Source organism: Fukomys damarensis, unplaced genomic scaffold (genome assembly GCF_012274545.1).
Source record: "Fukomys damarensis isolate Sample0158 unplaced genomic scaffold, DMR_v1.0_HiC HiC_scaffold_7, whole genome shotgun sequence".
Classification (NCBI taxonomy): domain Eukaryota; kingdom Metazoa; phylum Chordata; class Mammalia; order Rodentia; family Bathyergidae; genus Fukomys; species Fukomys damarensis.
Window position 1 is genome coordinate 15,785,042 of NW_022900919.1, and position 16,394 is coordinate 15,801,435.

The 16,394-nt window shown below is 36.1% G+C and overlaps 2 protein-coding genes across 10 annotated transcripts in view; one reads left to right on the forward strand and one right to left on the reverse strand.

The window, feature by feature from the left end:
• Window positions 1-16,394, forward strand: part of Akap13 (A-kinase anchoring protein 13) — a 236,686-nt gene that overhangs the window by 130,250 nt on the left and 90,042 nt on the right. For all 9 annotated transcript variants that reach the window (XM_010621018.1, XM_010621021.1, XM_010621019.1 and 6 more), the window contains one exon: window positions 15,387-15,462. In XM_010621018.1, coding sequence (XP_010619320.1) covers window positions 15,387-15,462 — 76 coding nt within the window. The remainder of the gene's footprint in view (window positions 1-15,386; window positions 15,463-16,394) is intronic.
• On the reverse strand, window positions 9,512-10,253 carry LOC104860036 (protein FAM204A-like). The gene is given in 1 exon segment (XM_033761081.1): window positions 9,512-10,253. A coding segment is annotated over 1 exon segment (702 nt). The 5' UTR covers window positions 10,241-10,253; the 3' UTR covers window positions 9,512-9,538.

Below are 16,394 nucleotides of genomic sequence, written 5' to 3' on the forward strand. Positions count from 1 at the left end.
AGGCCGGGAGCTCGCGCGCACGCCGCCAGGTGATCGCAGACAGGCAGGCAGGCAGGCAGCTGAAAAAAACCCCCTCTGGGGTCCTTGGGTCCTTCCTGGGTCTGTTGTCACGCAGGCCGGGAGCTCCCGCCCACACTTTTATTTTTATAGGAGTGTACCACCACACCCAGCTAACTTCCCTTATATTCTTATTAAAGTCTGTGACACAAGATGCTGTGAAGTCCAGCTCTGGAGTTTCGTAACTATTTTGTTCACACTGTTTTCCTTATGGGTGCAATGTCTCACTTTACTGCCTGTCTTCTCAAGCATATTGCCTACTTTCTAAGGCCTACCTCATATATTACCACTTGCCTTGAATTTTTCTCAAATCCCCCAAATTATTATTCTTACTTTAGGTACTTCTTTAACCTCTATAGATTTCAGTCATTTATGTACCTGTTATCTTTTACAAGTTAATATTTTCCAGCCTGCTGGCTATGGTTCATATAGTTATCTCACTGAATCTGATAATACATAGATATTCTTATGATTCTGTATACATGTGTCTGTCATCCTGGGATATGGAGACAATGTAACCCATGACATTTTAAATTAAAAAAGATTCCTCAGACTTACAAACTGTGGGACCTGTCATGCAAACTAATCAAGATCCATCATGTCTATGACTGTATCTTTCTGACTTGCTATATACTATCCCTTGCCTAAAATGGGTTCTTTATAAATACTGACTGGCTGGCTATATGGATCTGCCTGTTTGTAGATGATAGCATGCTGGCATTAGGAAGCCTTCCTGTGCTAGTTTTCTCAATCCTTTCTTTCGTGCAGAATACCATATCACCTGCAATTATACTATTTTTAGTGTAGGCTTTATTTTTAATGTTTATAAATGAAACCTCATTCAGAAGAGGGAACTGACTGAAAGTGTGCATCAGCTCCAATTCACTGAAGTTTCTCGTATTTACAAGTTGTAGACCTCCTCTGAACCTCATTGTCAGTTAACTGTTTGTGACTAGAGACATGAGTTACTTGCAAATGACAAACCCAAAAATAAAAGCCATTTATTTGAATTACAGCATTTTAATGTTCAAAAAATTGATACCTACAGTTCGATATTTTAGTTAAATAGACTTTATTCTCTTATCTAAGTTAAATAATGGTCCTGTCCTCCAGCAAATAATTCCCAAAGGTGTTATTCAATACACTTTGCCAGAATTGTTTAATACTACTATTAAGAATTGTTTAAACAATTACTATTGAGCCCTGAGACAAAATAAAAAACAAAAGAGACATTTGTAGGGAAAGGTAACGAGAAGTGGCCAGAAAGTGTGAGAAGACCTTGAGTCCTCTGTTTCAAAATACTCTTGAACTATTGCTTCTGTCAGATTACTTCACCTCCTTTGGCCTCAAATTTTTTATGGGTTAGTAGAGAGAAGCCAGTATAATCCTAAAGTTTCAGTTTTAATTTTCTTCTAAAACCCTGAAGATAATAAATTCAATTATTATTCGTGAAGCCTCCACCATGAACCATACATTTAATTACTCATTGAGGAAATGTATGGAATGAAAAACATTGTCAAGAGGCATATAGTCTTATGAGAACACAGAGCTATAAATACAGAGTAGTTTATATGCAAGGATACTATCCCCAAATCACCAAGCCTCGCTGAGTCCATTTTCTCCTCTACAATGGCAGCATGGGAGGTTGGGGATGTAGCTTAGTGGTAGAGTACTTTATAGCATGCATGAGACCCTGAATTCAATCCCTAGCACCACATAATGATAATAGATAAACATGCCTTCTCATAGGACTATAAGAATGTCATCTGTGTGATAGAACCTTGTAAATTTTAGAAGACATCAACCTGAAAATACAGTGATGTTTTTATGGTCTGCATTCTGCTCTTACTTGCCCATCAGAAAAATCATAGGTGCCAAATTCAAGGACAACTTGTGTTTATCTATTTTGGCTTCTCTGCAAGAGTTGGAATGGTGGACTCTGGTGTTGGCCCTCTGCTTCTTTATTTTTGGTGGAGCTCTCATCTACTGTACCTTTCTGGCTTCTACATGCAATCTCTGAGTTACCTACATTGCATAAATAGTGTGTGTTGGTGTGTATGTATAAATTTTCTTGTCTAGTGTTTCTGTCTATAGCATTTGTTATCTGACCAGAGATGCACGTAGCACTAGGAATTTTGAATGCAGTAATATTGTCTGAATTCAGCCTCATTCCCATCTTTAACTACAACCACACAACCGTCCACATCAGCCCTTCTCTTGTCCATGTTCACTAAGCATGACATCATGGGAAGCTTACTGGCTTTCTGTTTTCGAGTCTCTCATATAAACTCTCAGTTCTATGAGGACAAGTTCTTTTACTACTGCTGTTAATTTATTTGACAAATAGTTGTCATCTACATTCATTGTAGATTTTTGAAAGTGCTTATAAAGACATAGCTTACCAAAGTATTTATCACTTGTTTGGAGTCTGTGTTTTCTGGATAACTGTTCGTGGATATGATGTGGAACATTCCTTATTCCTGTGGCTCAGACAGCTGTTGAGCTTGATATCACTGTGGGCATCTAGCATCCCTATCTCCTTCTTGGCACATTTTCAGATCTCCTTAAAGTCACTCTATGGACACACCTGAGAATGTTGATGGTGTATTCTTGGGTCATCCCCTTCTTGAAAGCAGAACAACCCTCTATCTTCTTGCCACCCTTCTTGGTGAGAGCCATTTTGCTGGGTCCAAACTAGAAAGGAAAGACGAGAAGGATTACTACTGTTCTTCTTTTAAGGCTTCCTTTTTCATGCAAGAAGAAAGGAAACCAATCTAAGCAAGATGAGCATTTTTTTCTTTTTATTGAGTTTATTGGTACAATCTAGGTATACAGTGCAGTTACATTCATTATTGGGATCCTGTACCTTTACATGATAGGTCTTGATTCTCATTTTTTCCCCTTGTCCCTGCCCTCCCTTTACTGCTTACTCCCCTCCCCATTTACAAACACTTTATTTCCATTTTTTCAGTTTCTCATATTTTTTTCCTCTCCCTTATTACCTTTCCCCCACCCTTCCCACTTTCTCTACACCTTTAGCCCTTTACTTCCTATTTCACATTATTAATTATCTCATTAGGATCCTGTGTACTATTATAGTTTTTCACACCAGAGAAACTATTCGGTATTTCAGTTAAAGAAATCTCTGTATGAACATTAAAAATAGGGAATCCTAAAATAAAACTAAAAAGGAAAGTAAAAGAGAAAAGGCAATGATGTAAGATTAAAATAATCCTTAATTCTGAAGATGAAAATGGTCCCTGAACATATTTAAATTGCTTCTTGCTCTTGTAGTCTTATTCTTTTCTTTTGTTATTTAGAGAATACTTTATTACTTTCTTAATCAAACCCACGTAGATATGACCTTACATATTTAATACAGTGCATTACCCCTGTACAAATGGAAAAAAAATTTTTTTTAATTAATATTTCTAGACCAATATGGCTGTCAATTTCTGTACAATGCCAACTCAACACAGTAAATTTGGATAACTTTTTCCAAAGTTGACAGCACAGTTAAAGTTTAAAAATTCAAATTATATGTGTGTGTGTGTGTGTGTGTGTGTGTGTGTAAAGACCAATAAATAATAGCAGTATGTTATACATCAATAGCAGCAACAGCTTCTCCAGGTTCTGCAGTCATCTGAACAAAATTATAGACATTCAGCACATTCCATTAAAAAAACAAAAACAAAATACAAAGAAAAGAATAATATCCAGAAAACACCAAAGTTCTGTTGCTGTTGTGGTACCTGGCACCTTTTTTTTTTTTTTTTCTTCTAGCATCTTAATCATCATCTGGAAGAGAACCTTATAGAGTAATATCATTAAAAATAGCTCTGATAAAGCACGGTCACTACTACATATCATAAAGCAGGTATAAGATATTTTACATTCACAGGGGTATGATACAGTACTGTCCTACATCAATAATACTAGAATCAGTTTTTGTTTGAAATTTGCTTTGTCTGCAAATAAGATTGCTACCCCTGCTTTTTTCTGGGCTCCTGTCACATGGAGAATTGTTTTCCATCCTTTCACTTTCAGTCTGTGGGGTTCTTTTTACACTAGGTTTGTTTCTTGTATACAACGTATTGTTGGATTTTGCTTCTTATTCCATTTGTCAATCTGTTTCTCTTGATTGGTGAGTTGAGGCCATTGACATTGATGGTGATATGTATTGATTTATGGTTGTCATGTTATTGGCCTTTTGTTGACTTTTTACTTTTTCACCTTCTTTTAGTTTCTTGCCTTGCCTATTTAATTTGCTCTGTTGGGCCTCATGGTTGTTGTTGGCTTCATTGTCTTTTTCTAGGATCTTGTTTAGAGTTGGTTGTAGTGCTGGTTTGGTTTTCATGTAGTTTCTCGGGTGTTCTTTGTCGTGGAAGTATGTTATTTTCCCATCCGTTTTGAAAGAGAGTTTTGCAGGATACATCAGTCTAGGTTGGAGGTTGTTCTCTTTTTGTACTTGAAATATCTCACTCCAGGCTCTCCTTGCCCTAAGGGTTTCTGTTGAAAAGTCTGCTGTGATTCTGATGGGTTTTCCTTTGCATGTGATTTGTTTCTTTTCTCTTACTGCTTGTAGTATTTTGTTGTTCTCTTGGGTTTCTGAGATCTTGACTATTATAAGTCTAGGTGTAGATTTTTTTTGATTGTGGCTAGTTGGGATCCTATATGCCTCAGTTATCCGAATGTCAAATTCTTCCCCTCTGTTTGGGAAGTTTTCTGTCATTAATTCTGTGAATAGCTTTTTTAAGTCATTTGTATTTTCTCCTGCTACTTCATGGATTCCTATCAGTCTTAATGTTACTATCAGTCTTAATGTTATTCTTCTTTGCATCATCTAGGAGTTGTTGGATCGATTTCTCATGGTCCCCTACTGTTTTTAAGAGTCACTGACTGCAATCTTATCTTCTATATCTGAGAGTCTGTCTTCACATTCTTTTATTCTGTTGTGTACACTTTCAATGGAGTGTTGAATCTCCTGGATATGGGTTTGAATCTGTTTTATAGATTCGATTTCTTTCCTATGTTGGGCGTTTATTTTTTCTGTTTCTTTCTTATGTTGGCCCTTCATGGCTTCTATCATGGTCCTGAGCTCATCTATTTTTTGTGTCAGTTTCTGCTCTAGAGTCTCGAATCACGACTTTCATTTTGCTCACCATCTCTGTGGTTATCTGGGAAATTATTTCTGATTTGAATTTTTCTAGATCCTGATTGATCTGTTTTGTTACTTCCTGTGCTTTGAGTTCAGGGTGTCCTGGTGGTTCACCATCGGCCTTTTCATCCTCATTTGCCCTACTGTTTGCCATTGGCGAACTGGAAGTTGTCTTTGTGTCTTGCTTAAGTGTTTTCTCATTTTTATTTTTGTTGTCAGGCTGTCCTTGGTTTAATCTCTGGGTTATCACCAAATCTTCCTGATATAGTTGCACCCTAGCTTCTGGGTCTGTAATGACCCACAGACATTCTCAACTTCATAATATCAGAGAAAACAGCTGATCAATCCATCACAATCCTTTATCCCAACTGATACACTCAGCAACACATTATGATCAAGTACAACTTGGAAACTGACCTCCTGTGGTAGTCACTGGTCTATCACCCTTAAACCATTTGAATTAAATTGAAATCAAGAAGCAGTCCAGAACATGTCTGCAGTGAACAAACTTTTCAATACAGTATATTTACCATTTAATGGCTCAGACAGAGCTAGGACGCAAGACCCCTGATCTCAGTTAGCTGATGGCTGAACCCCATGATGCAGATGGATCTCAGGCTGTAAGGCCCAGATTAAGTTCTCCAACCCCCTGAACAGTTGAACTCCACACCATTCTACTACAGATTTCCCACACCCTTTCTTTAAAGATGTTTAAAGTTGGGAACTCAGAAAAATACCCTTTATGACAACCTCTGCCTCTGCAGAGTGGGTCCAAAGACTGGCACAATCAGGAGGTTCAAGAGTGCGCAGGGGTGGTGGTGTAAGGGGAGTTATGGGGGTTCAGGGGCGCCCACACAGCTACCTTCCTGGTGCTGGAGTGATGGTGGCTCTGGGTGGGAGAAGGCATGGCTCTCCTTCCTGCGGTGGATCGGGGCCCCAGGATGAGCATCTTCATAGTAGTTTTTTTTCTTTTATTGAGTTTATTGGTACATTTTAGGTATACAGTACAGTTACATTCATTATTGGGATCTTGTACTTTTACATGACAGGTGGTCTTGGTTTTCATTTTTTCCCCTTGTCCCTGCCCTCCCTTCACCCCCTCCTCCCCTCCCCATTTACAAGTACTTTATTTCCATGTTTTCATTTTCTCATATTTTTTCCCTTATTACCTTTCCCTTACCCTTCCCACTTTCCCTACACCTTTAGCTCTTTTCTTCCCATTTCACAGTGTCAGTTAATCTCATTAGGATCTTATATACTATTACAGTTTATTCACACCAAGGAAACTATTCTGTATTTATACATGTGTGACTTATTTATTTCACTTAGGAGTATATCCTCAATATGCATCCATTTTTCTATGAATAAGTCTAATTTCTCATTCTTTATGGCTGAGTAGTATTCCGTTTTATAGAAAAACCGCATCTTCTTTATCCAGTCTCCAACTGATGGGCAAATGGGCTGTTTCCAAGTTTTAGCTAGTACAAACTGTGCCGCTATAAACATTGGTGTGCATATATCACTGTGGTGTGATTCTTTTAATTCTTTTGGAAAGATATCCAGCAGAGGAATGGCTGGGTCAAATGGAACCTCTAGTCCCAGCTCTTTGAGGTCTCTCCATATTGATTTCCAGAGTGGTTGTACCAGTCTGCACTCCCACCAACAATGGAGAAGGGTTCCTTTCTCCCCACAACCCTGCCAACATTTGTTATTGGTTGATTTCTTGACAGCAGCCATTCTTTGTGGGGTGAGGTGGAATCTCAGTGTTGTTCTCATCTGCATCTCTTGAATGACCAGTAAGAAAATGTGGGTTTTCTATAAAATGGAATACTACTCGGCCAGAAAGAATGAGAAATTAGATTCATTCATAGGAAAATGGATACATATTGAGGATGTACTCCTAAGTGAAATAAATAAGTCACACGTGTAAATACCGAATAGTTTCTCTGGTGTGAAAAACTATAATACTACATAAGATCCTAATGAGATTGACCATGTGAAATAGGAAGAAAAGGGCTAAAGGTGTAGGGAAAGTGGGAAGGGAAGGGGAAAGGTAATAAGGGAAAAGAAAAAAATATGAGAAAATGGAAATAAAGTGTTTGTAAATGGGGAGGGAGTGAAGGGAGGGCAGGGACAAGGGAAAAAAATGAGAACCAAGACTACCTGTTAGGTAAAGGTACAAGATCCCAATAATGAATGTAACTGTACTGTATACCTAAAATGTACCAATAAACTAAATAAAAACATAAAGAAATAAATTCATATCTAGAAAAAAATAGTACTTTTCTAGACAGTAACCAATAGGCTAAAAATATTTTGCATGTTAAAAGAAAATCATAAGAGATAACAGGGTTACACCTACTATGATGGCTATAATAAAGAAAAAGACAAGAACAAGAGCAAATGTTGGTGAGGATGTGTAGAGACTGTCAAATGGTACTGCCACTGGAAGACAATCCAGGCATTCTTCAAAATGTTAAACATAAAGTTGTATGCCTAACTCAGAACTTCCACTCTTAGGTATATAATCAAGAGAAATGAGAACCTATGTTTCCACAAATATTCATAGTGTCATTATCCATAGCTGCCAGAAATGTCTATCAGCTGATAAATAAAATGTAGATGTATCCATACAGTGGAATACTATTTAGCAATTAAAGGAATCTGCGATTGATAACATACTACAGCATTGTTGAAACTTGAAAATATTTTGATAGATGAAAAGAACCCAGACAAAAAAGATCAACTAGTATATGATTCTTTTGTATGAAATTAGTTGTTTGAGATGGAAGGTTGATTAGTGGTTTTCTAGGACTACAAAAAACTGAGGTTGGGGCATGGACTACCAATGGTTATAGAATTTCTTTTTGTCAAGATGAAAATATTCTAAAATGAGGTACTGATAATTACACAATCCTTTGAATACAATAACACCATCAAGTTATCCACTTTTAATGCGTAAGTTTTACGCTATATGAAATTACATCCCAGAAAAAGATGTTCAAATGCAAATTTTATGCATACACACATCACACACACCAAATGCAACGTGCCATTCTGGATTGGATGTTTGAACACAAAATGAACATTAATGGAAAAACAAGTTAAATCCAAATGAATTCTGGTGCTTACTTAATTGATGGTGATATTGTTTTCTTCTTATTGACAAATGTACTGTGGTTATGTGAGATACTAACACTGGAGAAACTGGCAAGAGAAGGATATATGGGAGACCACTTGCACCCATCTGTCCATGCTGGCTTCAGATTCTCTCTTAACTGTCTCAGCCTCCTGAATACTAGGATTGTAGGCATACCTGGAATGTTCATTATTACACTAATCTGTACTATTTCGGTCAACTTAAAATTATTACAAAATACATTTAAAATTGAAGATGATATATAACTATTAAGACTTGACAAACTTCCAGGCATGGTGCAATATGCCTGTAATCTTAGCACTGAAGAGGCTGAGGCAGAAGGATTATGGTGAGTTTGAGGCCAGCCTAGGCTATGTACTGAATTCAAAGCTAGCTGGGAATACATAGTAAGAGCCTGTCTCAAAACAAAAAAGAACTTGAGAAACTACAGAGAATTTGAAAGGAATATTAGTTGATTTGTGATTGTTTAAGCATAACCACTCAATTAAAATAGAATATTAGAGCTTTTCACCATCGTTACGATCATATCAAGAGATTTTGAGTTGCTACTGTTTTTTTTAATTTAAATGAAACTCCAATTACTATATTTTGACCCTTTTTCATTGTAATCATTTCATCTGAAGGTACACAAAAATTACTGCTTTTATATGAGACTATGAAATGACAGTGCCATTGCTTCCAATAAAGAATCAATAATTGTTTTTATAGCATTAAGGTAAAGTCATCTAGAAAGATAGCATCAACTGAGACTTTTTTTGCACTTATGACTAATCTGTTTTAAACAAAAACCAATCTTAAAAACATTATTCCAGAAAAAGTACAGTTATGCCAAGAACAGATAAGACAGTATAAGGATCTCACAGGCTATGCTATACCAAACAGATAAAAAGTAAAACTGACTTTATACTCTAAGTCTATACAAATAAAATCCTGCCTTCTTTTCTTGTATGCATGCTTAGATTTCTTACATAAATAATGAAATACTTCATTCCATCACTTCATTAGAATGAACCCCTTAGAATAAAACTTAAAAGATCTGATAATCAACTCCCAATATTTATGCTTCTTTTTATCAATTTCCTGACATATTTGACCTAAGCAGAAAAATCTTTTCTGTAAACTAAGCATATAAATCTACATGTGTCTTGAAGAATTCTGCCCAGTTACATATATCCCATGTTGCTTTTGGTTTCCCATCTCTTCTTTGCTTCAAATCCCCATGCGAGTTTCTTCTTTTTTCGAGCATCCTGTGAGTTTTCAGTGTCCCTTTTGGCTGTTACAAACTTGTGACAGGCAATTGCTTTGGCAATTTTTACACCAAGCTCTCAAGTAGTCAGCTGGTTGCTGAGTTCCTCAGCCTTCTCAACATCCCACTCCTGCACAGCCTGGTCTGTCTTCTTTTCAAGGCCAGACTTTTCAACCTTTTTCTTTTTAACAGGGGGTTCAAATCTATCATTGGCTCCGAAGTACTGAGTAAACTCTTTCCACTGGGTTTCATTTAAGGACTGCTCACTATTAGATTTTTTATCATTCTTCAATTTACCTTTTCTGGAGCATTTTCTCTTTCTCACTCTGAATCTTGAGGCTGAAGTTTTCTGTTCAGAATGTTTTTTATGCAATTCTTGAAATTTGTTCCACATATCTAAGGGAATTCCAGAAGGGCACTCTTCATATGCATTTGCTTTGGCCTCTTTTTCGGTTTGTGATCCATCTGCTGACAAACCTGAGATTTCTGTTTCTCCAATGGTCCCAAGCTCTTTTTGTCCCTCTAAATTATGATCAAAGTTCTGTGGTGTGGCCTCATCTTCAGAATTTGATTCAATATCACTTTCATTTAGGCCAGGAGGCAGGAGTCCACTCCACATCTTTTCTTCAATCAGGAAGCGTCCACTCGGCATCCATTTTAAGACTGTGTTTAAAATATATACTAACTGGCAAGAAATGTGACAAGTCTGAGATTTTACCCTACTTGCAAACTCACAAGATACTTGAGCCTTGACAATTTCATGGTTGCTGGCTACAATCATAGACTCCTGGGGCAGAGGCAGATATGTTTGTTACTTATTGCACAGCAGGCAGAATGAGCATCAACTTCTTGGCTTTTTTTGTTTCCCAAATTCCTTGAAGATAACAGGGAGGGGTTCAGCTCAGGTAGGTGCTTTCAGCACTGAGAAATCTAAACCTTAAGAAACCTATGTTTTTATAGTGAGTAGTAAACCTGTGTAACCTTGGTCTACATGGAGACATTATCTTTGCTATACTAGACAATATACAGACCTGCCCTTTGCCTTAGAAGGACACAGTTTACCTTCCAAGACTGTTTGACACACAGACATTCTTGGAAAGATAGTCTAGAATAGAAGACAATTGGTGCTTCTACTCACAAGACCTGTAGAGATGCAAGAGACCCATTGGAAAATGATTTCTCTATACACATAGCTCTCATCCCATATTGTCTTCAATTTTTTAATTTTTTTTTTCTCATTGAGTTTATTGGTACATTTTAGGTACACAGTACAGTTACATTCATCATTGGGATCTTGCACCTTTACATGACAGGTCTTGGTTCTCATTTTTTCCCTATACCCCTGCCCTCCCTTCACCCCCTCCTCCCTTCCCTATTTACAAAAACTTTATTTATTTCCAATTTTTCATTGTCTAATATTTATTTCTTTTCCCTTATTTCCTTTCCCCTGCCCTTCCTTCCCTTCCCACTTCCTACCCTTCCCATACTGTATTCATTTAAAGAGATTTTATTTCATTTTCATTTTATTCTTATGTTATATGTTATTTTGCAAACTGTGGAACATTATATAATGCAAAACTGTCTAAAATGTCAGGAAAAATATCAAGTCTATTCGTCCTTTCTATACTTCAAGGCAAAGAATGTTTATTCATTGTGGGATAACAAGTGAGGTATTGAACAGTAATAAAAGTATTCTGATCTACAGAATTTTAGTAGAGTTTCTTAAAATGTGGGCTGAAAATTGTTGAAGCAAGAGCAGTATTATAATCCAGAGTGACTTATTTCTGTATTCGTCACTGTTATTAAAGGGCTCATTAAGCTTGTTAGGGTTTCTGTTAACTATCTAAATGTATTGCTTTGTTCAAAGCAACCTGTTTCAATTAGGAATAAAAGGCAGGGCATACAGTTCTGCTCTCTCTATTAGCAGAGAAGTTTATTTTACAATAAGTAAAATTTGGCTCACTTCAAATGAAATCCACTTAAATGAGAAAATCTGAATGAGTTTGAGTTTTGTTTTGTTTTTTTTTAAGAAAATTTGTTGTTTCAGTTCATTGAAAGGTGGGTGGGGTTTAGTAAAGTTACTGAATTTGTGGTTACTTCTTTATTCTTGTATTACCCAAATTGCATTTTGGAGAGAATATTTTATGTAATCCCAGGGAATCTGCTGAACATTTCCTTACATTCAGAATTACTTTCAAATATTTGGCATTCTCCATCAAACTAGAAAATAAAACATTGATGACGGCCTTGGCCCTTGTTTCCTTTCTTCTGTGTGGTAATGAAATAGCTGAAATGAGTAAATGTCCTGTTTCATAGCATTCTAGACTACGTGTTTTTTCTGTACTTCATAAGCAGTTATTTGAAATTGATTTAATTCATTTCTTGTGTCATTTATAATTCGGGAAAAAAAATCCCCCAGCTTTCTACCTATCTTTCTTAGTGTATAGTAAGAAAAAGAATTGATATTTATCAGCAGAGTAGATTAGTATCTCCTTAGCAAAGCATTCAGGAATTTACTGGATACATTGTATATTTAACGGCCATTAAATGAAAATTATAAATTATGTCTTTGAGCGTTATAGATTTTAATGAAAATTGCATATTTTGTCATTGAGCATTATATTCAAGTACCTGGTAATTTGTTTAGAAGCTCAAAGTAGTATTGCAGCTGAATTTTTTAGTTTTAATGTGATTAGAGGATTATGAAAACTTAAATGTATATTTTATACTTTTATGTTTTAAAATTAATTTACATTTTATACTTAACCTGAATGAAGTAAAACTCTACCAGCTTATGGTAGAGTGTTTGACCTAGCACACGGTCCTAGCTTCAGTCCCCAGCACCATACAACAAAACAGACACCAGTACCACTGCCACCAGTTTAGGTTTTTGCAGTTTGATGCATTTTAGCAAACTACCCCCTTATTCAAGAATATATGTATCAGCTCAAAAGCTTCCTTCTATTCCTTTTTGGTTAGTCTTCCCTTCCATTCTCTGTTAATTACTAATATGTTTTCTGAGAGTAGTTTGCCTTTTATAACATATCGTATAGATAGAACCATACAGCAGATAGTCTTTTCATCTGAAGGTACACAAAAATTACTGCTTTTATATGAGACTATGAAATGACAGTGCCATTGCTTCCAATAAAGAATCAATAATTGTTTTTATAGCGTTAAGGTAAAGTCATCTAGAAAGATAGCATCAACTGAGACTTTTTTTCACTTATGACTAATCTGTTTTAAACAAAAACCCTTTTCCCTTTTTATAACACACTGCTTTGAGGGTTGGTCCATATTGTTTAAATTAGTAGTTCATCACTTTTTTATGAATCTGTTAAATTGTATGAAGATAACTATAGTGTGCTTCTCCGGGCTGGTACTAGTTTTGTTATGGCACGAATTAAACTGCTATGAAAATGCCAGTATATGTCTTCATATGAAAATGTCTTTGTTTTGGAGGGGGTAAATACTCCTTAGTGGGTTGCTATATTGTGTGTAAGTGTATGTTTGACATAAGAAACTGCTAGACTTTCCCAAAGTAGCTCTACTATTATTTATTCTCTCAGCTATATTTTCACACTCCACTTTTTCACATCTTTGTCAACACATACAATAGTATCATCAGTTTTTAATTTTAGTTCTTCTAATGGAAGTGTAGTTCTATCTGCTTGTGGTTTTAATTTGTGTTTTCCTATTGCTTAATGGTTTTGGATATCTTTGTCTTTCTATATTTGGCATTCATTGTCTTTTTCTATGAAATGTTTATCTAAGTTTATCCATTTAAACAGTCCTGTTTTATTATTGTAGTGTAAACCCACCTTCCCCTATCCTAGCGATTACACTCATGATCTTTCCACTGAGCTACACCCCAGCCCCCCAGGTAGGACTCAAACTTGTGATCCTCCTGCCTCAGCCTCACAAGAGATGGGATTACAGGCAAATGCCACTGCACCCGGCTTTTTTGTTTCGCTTTTATATGCTCTGCGTAGAGTCCTTTAGCAGATTGGTTCCTTTTAAAATATTTTCTCCCTATCCTTTTCATTTACCTAGCAATCAATAGCTTTTGAGGCTCCAGTTTTTAATGTTGATGTAGTTGAATTTATATTTTTTCATGCTGTTCATTGCATACTAGCTAATGGATATTTGCCTAACCTCAAGTCACAAGAAAACGTTCTCCTGTGGTTTTTTTAGACATTTATAGTGTTAGCTTTAATACATATATATAATGAGTTTTTGAATTATATAATCAATTTTGAGTTTCAGTTTTTAGTGGTTTTTGTTTGTTTCTGATTTCATACTGTTGTAGTCAGAGTATCCTTTTAATGAATTCAATCCTCTTAAATTTGAGACTTGTGCCACATAATGTATAGTTTTTATTTTATTTTAAGATGTTTTATGCCGGAAAAATATGAACATCTTGGTGCACTAAAAAAGAATGTGCATTGTGCTAAAAATTGTTTGGAGCATTCTGTACTTACTGGTTAGGGCATAGTGGTTGACATCTTTTTGGGGCGGCTACCAGGGATTGAATTCAGGATCTTGCACTTGTGAGGCAGGCAGTGGCCCCACTGAGCTAAATCCCCCGCCCAAAGTTTAAGTTTGTTCTTTTTTTTTTAAATCAGGGATCGAACTCAGGTCATTGTGCTTGTGAGGCAGGTGGTGGGACCACTAAGCTAAATCCCCAACCCTGGTTGACATCTTTGAAATTTTCTGTATTCTCACCAGTTTGCTAACCATTACTGAGAGGAAACTGCTAAAATCTTTAAGGATAATTTTTTTAAATTATATTATTTCAAAGTTAATAAAAGTAAAAGGTTATAATGATAAGACTGTTGGGAGTTTTAAAGGTTAAGTTTTTTTAAAAAATACTTTTGAGAGCCAGGCGTGGTGACGCATGCCTGTAATCCCAGAACTTGAGAGGCTGAGGCAGGAGGATCACTGTGAGTTCTAGACCAGCATGGGCTACACAGTTTCAGGTCAGTCTCAACTACATAGTGGGACTCTGTCTCAAAAAACAAACCAAACCAAAACAAAAAAAAGCTTTTGAGAGAGAGGTAGATATTTTGCTTTGTAGAGTCATACAGACTCGTATTGCAGTGCCATTCGTGCTACTTGCTACAGTACTTTAACAACACCTGAGCTTATTCTTTGGGTAAACAGAGATAATACAAAATTCTTGAAGCTATTTTGATGATTTGGTGAGATAATAAATGTAGAATTTTTAGCACAGTACCTGGCATTTAATTCTTTTTTTCTTAATTTTATTTGTTTGTTTATTTATTTTTTGGTACCAAGAATTGAACTCGGGACTTTCCACTTTTGAGGCAGGTGGCAGCACCAGTGAGCTAAATCCTTGGCCCTTGGCATTTAATTCTTAAATGAAAATTATTTTGTATTTTTAAACTTTAAAAATATGTAGTAGCTTATAAACTAGAACATCAAATATGTATTTAAATATTTGATCATTTTCATCTGTTAACTTTTTTTTTTTAATCCATTGTTGGCCTGCACCATGGCTTTCTTTTTCTGTTGCTTTTGTATGACTGTTGATAGGCTCTTCGGAATTTTAATTGTCTGGCCTGCTTTGATTATGTTGTAGTTTGCTTGCGTGGTTGCTTGTTTTTTCCTTGACATTTTAACCATTTTGAAATGAGGTATTAAAAGGCAGATGGATTTGGTTCATGCAGCACATAAACTCTTAGCAGTTGTTAAGTTATCCCACATTACTTCAGTGTCTGAAGCAAATTGTTTTTGTTTTTCAGATAAACCGTGAAAGCTGGTGTACATTAGAGCCATGCCCAGCTGCACCATCTCTTTTGACCTCCAAGCAGAACCTGGGTGAGCAGAGATTTTCCATCTTCTGATTTAACTGAGTAACTGTATCCAGAATATTCATTTTTCTGGAGACACAGTCCTCTTTAATAATAACAGGTCATTTGATTTAGAGCTCGGTCCTTTTTTAGCATGCTGTACAGTAAATTAGAGAAAGGGGTATGCACAATTTGGGTTTGTAGCCATAAGTTTTTCATCTGATAAAATTACATATCTAATACATCTATAAGTATAATATGGACACATATGTAAGTCAACCTGTAGTTCTTAACTGCATATTGGAATTATATAAGCAAGCTTTAAAAACATACTGATGCCTAGACTTCACTCCCTCTCACCCCTCACTCAGGGTGCTGATTTAATTGGAGTGGGTTGTGACCTGGGCGTCAGAATCTTTCTAAGTTTCTTTGGTTAACTTACTGAGAAGCCAAGACTGAGAACCACAACATTTTCAAAGTATTGTCAGAAATTGAGTCTTTCCTTTAGCAGCTATGAGATACTAGTAACAACTGATGGAAGAAAAATTCTCGTAAGACTTTGCTTATTACTGACAAAGCACATGATTTGTGGTTGGTTAGTATTCCCAATTTTGAACCCAGGTTCAGCCACCAACTCTCTGTGACGTAAAGTATGTTCCCAAATGTCTCTTTGCTCCATTGTTTCCCATCTGTAAAGTATTACTAGGTTGCCTCATTGAAGGGTGTTACACAGATGAAATGGTGAGTAATTATATTTCTCTGTGCCTCATGCTACAGCTAAGTGAACACTAGTAATTTGCATTCTGGATTCTTAAGTCTGCTTAACCTAACCAGAGTTGTTTCTCAGTTTTCACTGTGCTGCTTTAAAAATTGTCTTCTTTCCCAGTTTTCACTACTCTGCTTTAAAAATTGCCTTGTCTTTATTTTTGCTAGTTTTTTTTTTTTTTTTTTTTTTTTTTT